This window comes from Alosa alosa, chromosome 3 (genome assembly GCF_017589495.1).
Source record: "Alosa alosa isolate M-15738 ecotype Scorff River chromosome 3, AALO_Geno_1.1, whole genome shotgun sequence".
Taxonomy (NCBI): Eukaryota; Metazoa; Chordata; class Actinopteri; order Clupeiformes; family Clupeidae; genus Alosa; species Alosa alosa.
The window spans coordinates 23533862-23545012 of record NC_063191.1 but is presented as its reverse complement, the minus strand read 5'-3'; the positions used below and the strand labels follow the sequence as shown (position 1 = coordinate 23545012).

Below are 11151 nucleotides of genomic sequence, written 5' to 3'. Positions count from 1 at the left end.
ATCCAATCCAGTAAGGCTAACGTTAGCTATCATTTTGTGAAAGACTCCCACTGCAAGGAAGTTGATTATGATTATTATGTGTATAGTCTAATGTTATCTAGCATTTCTTCTAAGTTGATTAGGCTAGCCTACTTCATGGGTAAGCAACTTGCTTACCTATCGTTCCCTATTTAGCTATCATTTTACTGACGTTAGTGTGTTTGAGGCTACATTTTAGCTTTTTTGGGGACTCACATTTAGAGTTAATGTTATTATTTTCCAGGGTTTGGAAAGGGAAATGAGCCCAAGTGAGATTCGTTATAGGCTAGGCTACTATATAATGTAGCCCTTTGCCTGTTTCCTTGCCTATTTCTAAGCAATGATAGAAACCGATAGTTGGCTGAAGATATTTTAGAATGGTACACAGACCAGTCCTAAGAGTCAAAGCAAAAATGTCGGTTGTTTCACATCATGTCATTGTCAAATTAACAAAGTATATAACCCTAGGGCAACATTGTTGAGGCTTGTTTAGATGGGCCTTCTCCCGCCATTAATTCAAGGGAATGCCTTTATCACGTGACGAAGCTGAGTTTGGAAGGAAGGGGTGACGTCACTTTGAAAGTTTTCATAGCTGGCTAATCTCACACTATTAGGCAACAGTTGTATGCTGGTAAGGTAAGCGCTGGGTATTGATTGACGAATATGGACTGATTTTTGATAAGGATTTATGTGTTTTGGCGGGTTGTTACACATGGGATTCGCAAGTAAAGCGATTTTGTGATGTCTACAGTCTGCAGCCAGTGTAGCCTACCGTTAGCGTTAGCTCGACAGTTTGCAGCAAGTAGGAAGGGCTTGGATGTAGCGTTAGGGTGCAAGTTTTGATGTTGTCAGTATAAGTAGTAAGCTTTCTATGATGTACCCAACTTAAATGCAACAATAGCGAAATGGAATTACTCAAACCCAAAGTGCATCTAGGTTATTTGATAGCCAATTCATCGCTGATAGTGAGTTTTTCCAGTAGCACTAGGTCAGCAGTGCCCTTTGCTAACACGTCAGCTAGCGAAGCCATCTATGAACCCAACAATAACGTTAGAAGACGGAGACGAGTTATGGGAAAATGTACTGTTTATCTAGACAGTATTGCACCGAAGTAAGTCCTCATTCTTATTAACAAATCATGCTTTATCGTGTTCAGTTTTATTTTATTGCACTTTTGAATAAAATTGACATCGTATGATGCAAGCTTGATTGCTGCATTTAACAGCAAAGTAAGTTGTGAATAACGTTTGAAAGAAAACTAGGCTACCTTACGTATTTATAAAATGTCGCTAGGTTTTTCTGGTCGAGATACGTTTAAATAGCGTTGTTATACGTGACACTGTATGCTTTATTCGTGTAGATAACCGAGGTCCATACGATGAATGGTGTTTGGAGACTACGAGACGGTGGATGTGATGCTAATCGAGGCTTAGTCCAAAATAGCCCCGTGTAATGTTACTACGCCTCTCTGAAGTGGGTTATGATGCCATGAGTCTTAGTTGGTATTATCAAGCTCTCTTGTTCTGGTCTTAATGTTCTGGGAATGAGATGCATACAAGGTTCAGCTGTCTACAACTTGTGCAATTATTAATCATTGACCAAAGACATGTCTCAAGCGCACATTATGTCATATCTGACCAGACTAGTTCACGTCCAATCTTGGTGCTTTGTCCAAGTTTCATATGTGATTGTGTTACAGTACTCTTTTGGGCCTTAGTTAAGTTTGTTTTCAACAGGTGTAGAGACTTTCCATTCTGGGACTGCTGAGGCTCAAAGGAGTGTCTGACTGCGTTGGGTCTGAGAAGAGATGGGCGCTATAGTATCCCGGTGGAGGGTATGTTTGGAATCTTTGGCCAGTGCACTTTACTGCACTGGCCTATTGCGAAACATTTCCCTGCCATTCCTTGCCACATCTCATTAGATAACGTTCTTGCCATGTCTCATATGTTTGCATTGTGGCCACAGTTTGCTGTAAGGTATGCAAAACTTTGTTTGCTGAACATGTGCTTACCTCCTGGAAAAAAAATGAAATGGGTTTACTGTACATGTCACATGTCTTGACAGATTAGGTATTCCCATGTTTGAAGATATTGTTTAGGTTTCACATGATTTGTTTAATTTGCGTTGTATTTCCATCCAAACATTGCAGTGTCATTTTAATAATGAAGGAAGAGTGTTGTGATGCATAAATGTTTTCTTTAACAGGCTAAGCCCACCACTGTTGAAGTGTTAGAAGGCATTGATAAGGTAAGAAACTGCCTTCTTCCATCACCTGTCTGTTAGCTGCACTGTTAGGTGATTAGTCTTTACTCACATTGAGTTTGTCCTTCTTATGACTGGCTTATATAATAGTGAGCCTCAAGCAATTTACCCCAAGAAAGGTCAAAATAGTGTAAATCAAGGAGGTATTTTTGGATGGACCAGCCTCTGTACACAGCCGTTCACTTAGGCTAGTTGTAGACAGTCTGAGAACAATCTATCCCAAGAATTATCTTAGAGTGACAGTCACACATGTTTACCATGCCATGCCAGCTCAGCAGTGTTTTACAGTGGCTCAAATACATATAAATAAGTATGGGGATGGTAGTTTTGGAGATTGACTCTAAGAGCTAAGAACATTTGTGTGTGTGTCTGCTAAACCCGAGTGTTTTTGAATGAATAGAACTTCTGTTGAAGTCATATGACACCCCTAATGACATTTAACCAGGTTGCTGCAGAGAGTCCCTTGGAGTAGAAATAGGTTTGGTCTGTGCAGAAATCATGCCTCGGTATATTTAAACTAGGAGGCCGATGCTTGTTTGTTAATGGTCTCCATGGGCTGTATGAATATAATATTTATGTTTCATTAATTTCAGTCTGTCGGGAGCCACCTAATTATCATGACTGCCTTTCTTGTTTCTGTCTGATTTGAAGAATGATTAAACAAAACCATAATGCTGTTCAGTTTAGTCCACTAGGCCTGTCTATGGATGTTTAGTTGTCATGTTTGTTTCTTCATATGTGTTTTACGATGAATGGTACATCTTTATTCCAGGACATACAGGCCTTTGAAGAATACAGAGAAAAGAATCAGAGACAGTTGAAGATATGGGTGGCAAGACTACTCCTCTACTCGGCCCTCCTCTACCTCATCAGTTGTGTAGTTGTGTATGTGTGGTACCTTCCAGAACAGATGATTGGAAGACTCATCCTGGCACTGCCATTTCTAGTGTTTCCAATATTGTGAGTGTTTAGCTTTTAATGACTTGGTTTAATTTTTGGATCATTTCATGTGTGATCCCCGTGTGTTTTAATCTCTGGAGTGAATTATTCTGTCCATAGAATATGGTTCCTGAGGAAACTCATGATCGCTTTGTTTTCTAAAAGAACGGAACGAAATAGTAAGGCCTTTTCTTTCAAATTAAGAATTTTAATCCATCTGCCTAATAATCTTGATTGACCAAGTGATTTTTCTATTAACAGCAGCATCCAAATCATTAAATGTTCTTGCAATCCCCTTTTTCTCTCCAAGATGAGAAATTAGAAGACCTTAAATCACAAAAAAGAAAAATAGTAAGTATAGTGTTCCTTCTCAATGCACTTTTAGTTTTGAGAATGTGATTATGACTGTGTGTGTTTGTCTTCTATATTGTTGGCTTCCACATCTCACAGCATTAGAGGCAGGCATCATGATGTGTCAGACCGGTCAAAGAAAAGTGCTAGCGTCTGCAGTATGAGATGTGCTTCTGCTCATCATTTGTGTTTCAGTCTGGTTCACACTGGTTCTGTTTACCCTTGTAGAGCTTCACTCCTCACTTAGCTGTAGAATGTGGGACAGTTACAAGACTGCTGCTGGCTGCTGAGTTTCCTCACTCACAGTTGCTATTGAGCCTCCACCTTGCACCACATTGCATAGAGATAATTTCTGCTCCTAATAAATAATCTAAAATCAATGCAGACAGCGGTTAATTGGCACGGAGACTTTGCTTTGCAGACTGCTCGACTAATGTCTGTCTTTGAATTAATAGCATTTAGCGGTAGCAGGAAATAAATCTGAGAAATTGCTTGTCATGTACTGTCATGTCTAATAACTTTCAATAATTATAGCTGATGGATTTTCACACTTTTCATTATCGGAGTAGTGCATGTAATTATTCTTTTCATTATGTGCAAACAATTAGCCGTATTTGGTTCTTCCCTTAGTTGGCAAGCAAAAGGAGAACCAAATGTGATCTGTAAATCTTACTATTTGGATTTGATTGTTTGTTTTTGTGAGTTTGTTTATTTGAATGTTATGTCTGTGGTTGGTCAGTACCAACTGTGTTATTCCCCACTTTATTATTACAGTTCTGGACATGATGCATCGTTTGTGACATATCTTATGTAGATCTTTCTGATTGTTATTTTGTGTTCCTTTGCCAGACTGGTTCATGTTTATACTGAGCTCATGTATCAAGACTAGGCATGTGTAATGCATTGTTTGTTTCTGTATTTATGTTTGCATATAGAAACAACTGTGTCATCTGTGCACTCTCAAATCCCCACTCTGTGTTCTTCAGCTTGAACAGGTGATGGAAACAGAAACCTACAAAAATGCTAAACTGATTCTGGAAAGGTTCGATCCAGACTCAAAGAAAAAACAGTAAGTTTCGCCCCCCTTGCATGGTTCAGATGGGGACCTGGTGAACCTGGCCTGGCAGTCTAATGTTTCTCATTGATAATGCAGGAGTTGGAATCTACGCCTCATGGGCAACCTATGACCCCAAGACCAGGCCAAGGTAGGACATATGTCCAGCAGCCTCTCTTGTTTGATCGTTTGTATGGGAGCTATTAGACCCTGTGTAGGAACGTCCTGCTCAGGACGAGTTCTTTGAGGGTGGAGTAACAGAGATCTTGTGCGTACTTATTCTAGAGCTCCGTCAGAGAAATGTCACTCCACGTTCAATGCCTTTGGTGGCCCCCAGTCCTGGCCCTGCACGCCTTCCCCCCGTCGCACCGGCCGCTAAATCCTCCAACGCAGCCCATCACACGGCCCCTGGCGGCCCCCCAGAGAGAAACCTGGCTGCTGCGGCCGCCCAACAGACCTTCATCAGAAGACCCATGACCCCTGGAACTCCAGTGCCTGGTATGGGTGAGTCTGGATCACACAGAAAGAACACCCTGACCCCTGCACATGTTATTGAAGAGCAATGCATTGCAAGACTATGAAGAATTCAGGTTGAGCTTGGACATGTAACTGCTGAGAATTCAACCATTTGACCTGTCAACTTAGAAAAATTATTTGGAGTGTGTAATTTCAATCTATTATATGTGGATAGACAGCAGCAGCTAGAGGAATATGTTGCCTAATTGTTAGTCTCTGACTCTGTAGTGCGTGCTTTTGCCAAGTGAAAATACTCAGATTAACCAAAAATAACCTATGCCCATATAAGGAATAGTCTTTGATAAAGCATACTTTTTTTCAGTTGCATAGGTTTTAGAAGGGGGAACATGTTGTTGGAACAGCCTGACCAGCACAACCATAGAGAGTTGATGTGGAAAGACATACTCCTTAAATAAGTCACATGTTTTTCTGTAGCAATATCTGTTGCCAGCTGTGCAGTAGGACATTCCCTAATATGTGCCCATTGAGAGACAAACTATTACAAAGCTTTGAATAATATTTTCTTTGTGCTGTTTTTGAGACTGAACGGTCATATTTCCTGGAATTGGGAACTCTATTTTCTCCCCTGTTTTTTGCTGAAAATTGAATGTGAAAAGCAATTTGATGCACAGAGTCACCACAGAGTTTCCATATGCTGGTAAATTAATAAGCAGCGGGGAGCCGGGGACTTTGCCAAGTCTCGCAGAAATGACCAGTCATCTTCCTATGATTCACTCTTGATGTTAAATTATATTAATTACCACTCAGCGGCCCAGCAGGAGCTCTCTGACACAAGACTCTGAAGGGAGGTCCATTTCCAAGTAATTATTAAAATGTGTCCCTTTCAACCAATTTATCACCAGCTCCTGTTGGTAACACTGAGACCTGAGGCTTGGCACCTATTTGTTCACGTGTGTGTGTATGTACGTGCGGCCGTGTGTGTGTGTGTGTGTGTGTGTGTGGGTGCGTGCGTGCGTGCGGCGTGCGTCGTGCGTGCATGCACATGCTGGTGTGTTATATTTTAACCTTGGGGCTATGGCATAGTGATGGCTTGTGTTTACAGTAGCGGTTGTGGGGCATGCTAGTCATTGTGTTTGGTCTGCATTGTGTTCCAGGCATGCACCCCCCTGGTCCACCCCTTGCCAGACCCGTTCTCCCCCGAGAGAGGGGTGCCTTGGACAGGGTCATTGAGTACTTTGTTGGGGATGGTCCACAGAACAGGTAATACCAGAGATTCTAACTTGTCAGTTGATAATTACTTTTTAATGAATTAGTTATGTATATTTAAGCAATTTTGTTAAATTGATTGTTTTCAAGTGCATTTTATGATGTTGACAGAGAGCTCTTATACGCTGTTGGAAACAGGCTGTGATTGCCTGCTGTCAGTTATGTTGTGTGAGTATCCTAAAAGCCAATGTTGTTTTACCCCCTTCTCTATCTATCTATCTATCTATCCTTTCTCCCTCTCTCCTAGATATGCCCTTATATGCCAGCAGTGCCTTTCGCATAACGGCATGGCATTAAAAGAGGAATTTGAATACATCGGTAAGATTTAGAGAAACACAAGCGCTCCTGTCAGTCTCCATCAAGCACGGCACCTTCATTTGCCCTCTAACATTTGGCAGGCCAGTATATCATAAGGCTTTTAAAAGCTGTTGCTCCCTCTGGCCTTTGTAAGTGAAGAGGAGGGGAAAAAACAAGAGGCCGTTTCTAGATTGAATATGCAAACAAGTGTAGCCCCTCCATTTATGTGTCTATTGTTTTTTTTTGCCTTAAGAGTATCATCAGTTTCATTTTCATATATATTAACCTAAGCGTCTATAAAAAAAGGGCCTTTGACAGGTCAGAAGATGTGCACTTTGAGTGCTGCTTTATTTAAGAAGTCTTTGTTTATTTATGTCTTTTCTGCCCCCCACCCCACCCCCGCTGGCGTGTTCTAAAGCGTTCCGTTGTGCCTACTGTTATTTCTTGAATCCGGCGAGGAAGACGCGTCCTCAGGCCCCACGCCTGCCCGAGCCCAGTGCTGAGAGGAGGATGATCGCTGACCCAGCCGCCAGCGCACCTGCAGCCCCCGTCGCCGAACCTGACCCCACCCCTGCTGCCACAGGTACAGCGCCCAGCGCCGGGAGGGGAGGGGAGCCCACAGACGTGATTTATGATGAAGTTCAGCTGAGGAGGGGGTGCTTGTTTAGTCATTTGATAGTTTTGTCAGGGACTGTGATGGGTTGTGGTAGGTCGGCGGTGGGGCATATTGGGGTTGAGGCGTGGAGTTGGTAGTCGTACAGAGGCAGTCCTAGTGTAGGCTCTTCTGTCAAGGCATCATCTGTGACTTCTCTGTGAGGATGGCCTCATCTCTGATCCCTCTGTTGAAAATGAATGGCTCTTGAATGACTAGATGTGCCTCTTTGTTTTTCTTGTTCTACGTTGGCACATGTGATGCAAGCCTATATTTGTTTCTCTATTGTTTTTTTTTCTTTTTTTTTTAACCTAGTGGTGAACTGGCATCAGTCTTTCTTCATCCAGTATCACTGTTGCATCATGTCTCTGCTTAAATCCACCCAGCCCCTCAGCTTTAATGGGGACATTTGCTTGATCTCATTTTGGATCTGAAGACAGATTCGCTGAGGGATTAGAGGCTTTGGCTGCTTTCATCTGTGTGTCTGGCCCTGCCTAGTTACAAAGCCTTGGCTTCCCAAAGCCTTCCTTCGTCATTCGCAAAAGCCCTCCTTGCTGAAACTCGTGGCTCGTACCAGTGCTCTGTTCATTATGCTCATCATGTTGTTGCTAATTCATCTGTAGTCTGTCCTTTGGACATCGTTTGTGTGTTCTGGTTAAATGATAAACAATGTTTTTGTGTTTCAGAGGAGAGCGAGAAGGCCGCCGCGGCTGAGTGTGAGGTCCCAGAGTCGGAGAAGCAGGAGTCCGCTCTCGAGGAGCCCGTCACAGAGGAGCCCGCTCCCGAGGAGTCCGCCATGGAGGAGCCCACCACAGACACTCCACAAAGCCCAGAGCCAAAAGATCCCCAGTCAGACAAATCAGATGAGGAACATGATGTGTCTGCCATGGAGGTGGAGTGAAGAGGACGTCTACGACGCCTACGGAGGAATTTTGTCATGGTGTGTTTCCGTATGAGGAATGCCCGGTCCCAAGCATTTTGCCCGCTCTCTATTTTGGTGTAGTTGAGTTTTGTTTAATTAAGTTCTCTTTTTGTTTTCTCTTTTACGTTCTTAATTATGGATCATCAATGCTGTACGTGATGCAGGAAGCGGTCACAAATTCTGGAAATGCCAACGGAAGTGTGAAAAGGGATTGTATGTAAATATTCAGAAATATTAGAGATGGTGTTCATGAGAATAAAAAGTCTGTATGAAATAGTTCAAGTAGCCAAGCCCTCAGCTTCCATACTGTTATACACCTCTTCTGTTTTCACTGAAGTAGCATTAACTAACCCTGGCATGGACTGACCTGAGTGTTCACATTCAGTAGCAATAAGCACAGTTTTAGCAATGAGTGAGTTTTTTTTTTCCTGATGTCTGAAAGAGAAAAAAATAATCTCTCGCCATGTTGGCACTGTTGTGTTTCATGTTTGAATGTATATTTTCTGTGTGCTAGTTTTCATACAATAATGAAATATACACTTTCTGATGTAATGATGAATATTTATAATATTTATATAAGATATTTAGGTCTCTGGTACAGTGCCTTTCATGGAAAGTATTGAGTTGGTTTTAAACGGTCACCAACCACATGTTTACAATTCTGGTACACTCATAGGAATGTTTAGGGGTTATTTATTTCATTCAAAGAAGCTGATCATGATCTAGTGAACCATAGTGCCTTTGTACTTTGCATTTTTCTAGATAAAGGAAGATATGTGAAGTATGTTATTTTTTTCAAACTGTAGCCAATATACTCGTGAAGAGATAAATGCCATGGATTGTCAATAAAGTATTTTTAAAAGAGCTCTTTTGTGTTGTTTTGGAGTCATAATTTAGATAAACAATAGATATGTGAATATCAAAACTGGACTCTAAAAAGCAAGATGAAAATTATACTTTTATTTGCATAAAATTAAAAGGATTTTTAGGATTTACATAACTAGTTCTTGCAACAGGGTATGTTTGAAATAGGTCTATATAACTCGGGCCAAGGGTCATGTGTCTGCATGCTAACACAGAAGTTAACTGACCTTTTCACTCCTCACAGAGAAAAGCAAGCATGCCCCTGTTTTTAAGCTGAAATTGGGTATTAGGGGTGTTAGTGGTCCAGTTTATTGCCCAGCCGCCACCCTGCACCCATTCTATCTGTCCTGTCACTGGGGATGTCGAAAAGAACGCGTTAAAACACCGTCCGTTTTCATTAGCCAGCCTATTTTAGCTTGTGATCATTTTATTTTAGCTCATTGATCATTTCAGACAGTGTTAGATAATGGCACTGACACGCCAGCCCAGCCAATCTTGATTGCTTGACCCTCTTCATTTGCAACAAGAGAGCCATCTCTGCTTGGATTGCCCTCTGCCTCTCCAGGTCCCCTCCGCCTCCACACACACTGTGGACTGGCAGCAGGGTCACCATCACACATTTGTCTTTGGGTTTTGATAATATATGTTTACAGAGACGTGACCCTTTGTACTTAGCAATGCATCAATGTCACACGGACAGTAACACCTGACTTCACACACACGCCGTGTGAGTTTGACCTCTGGCAATTGCAGAGCACAGGGAGAAAAACGCTGTCAATAGGACATTTGATCCTTATTGCAGCAAATATGATGTAGATCAAGTGTTTGTGAACCACCCGCTTGGTCCCCACTCTGAGGTGCATGTTAGACATCCTGACTTGTTCATGAGACATGTCTGTATACTGAGCATTCCATCTTTAAACCAGAGTCACACATCTTGCTGTCTGCATTATATCATTTTCTGAAATGACATTTATTTTATTTGACACCATAGAGTGCACTGTCAGTAAAAATCATTTTGTGGGTTTTGAATTCCCATCAATTTGGAAGCCATGCAATCTTCTCGTTCAAAGATAGGTTTTCTTCTTCACAATGCAAAAGCTGCTTTATGGAAGATTTCACTCAGGGAACAGATGGAGAGATTAGAAACAAATACTAGACAATGCATCTTCCACTTCTTGTAGGTAACCGCTATAGCCAAATCCATCTGTCTCTTTTTTTTAAATTGCCTTTGTGCTTTTAAGATGGTTGTTCACTTAAGAGTAACATACCTTACAAACAGTCAAATGGAATATATATCAAACTAAAAGGGGAAAAAAAGCAAAATGATTTCTTCTCTGACAGATGTTGTCTTAGTGGTGACGTTAACCTCAAGTGATTCTGATGTTGTATCAAAACACAGTCTCAAATTCAAACATGTGTATTAGCGCAGCATCTGAGCAGCAATTAATCAGTGTGCTTTAATAGCAGTGCACTCGTCATAAGGGTCTAATACCAGGGGATAGGTGTGTGCCTCAGAGCTCCACAACTGGGATAGTAAATGCTGTTGGAAACACGGCCCAAAAGATTTGTAATGTATTAGACAATGAGAGGAAAAATGAGTAGATCTTTTTTTTAGACAGCATTGAGCTATTTGTCCATACAGCAGAGATTACGTGAGCTCTGTGTTATCTGAGGGCCACTAATTGATTTCCAAGGATGACAAATGACAGAGATGGCCTCTGTGCAGAAGTAATTCTGAATCCAAAATGTGAGTGTACAGTCTGGGCCGTCCCAAGGTCCATAGCTCTTTTCACTCTCATCTTTCACACACACACATTCCGTTTCGCTTGACTCAAATTTATACTGATCTTTTATTTATACCCCCCAAAAATGGCAGATAAGAAACATAAGTGTTCTTGATATTGTGTTTTGTCATATCTCACAGCCAAAGATTGAAATCCTGGGAAACAATTTTCTGTCGAAATGGAAGAGCATGGCCTCCTGAACCCTGGAGGAAAATAACCCAGCTACATGAGCCCGAATATGAAACAGAGGCCCAGAATAAGT

General features: G+C 41.6%; 1 protein-coding gene across 1 annotated transcript; it reads left to right on the top strand.

Moving 5' to 3' along the window:
• Positions 1 to 665: 665 nt before the first annotated feature.
• On the top strand, positions 666 to 9102 carry lnpa (limb and neural patterns a). The gene is given in 14 exon segments (XM_048239956.1): positions 666 to 1129; positions 1379 to 1491; positions 1755 to 1852; positions 2224 to 2265; positions 3053 to 3240; positions 3340 to 3398; positions 3530 to 3570; positions 4557 to 4643; positions 4727 to 4775; positions 4910 to 5128; positions 6256 to 6361; positions 6615 to 6685; positions 7083 to 7247; positions 8003 to 9102. Coding segments are annotated over 12 exon segments (1269 nt in total). The 5' UTR covers positions 666 to 1129; positions 1379 to 1491; positions 1755 to 1825; the 3' UTR covers positions 8218 to 9102.
• Positions 9103 to 11151: the final 2049 nt, after the last annotated feature.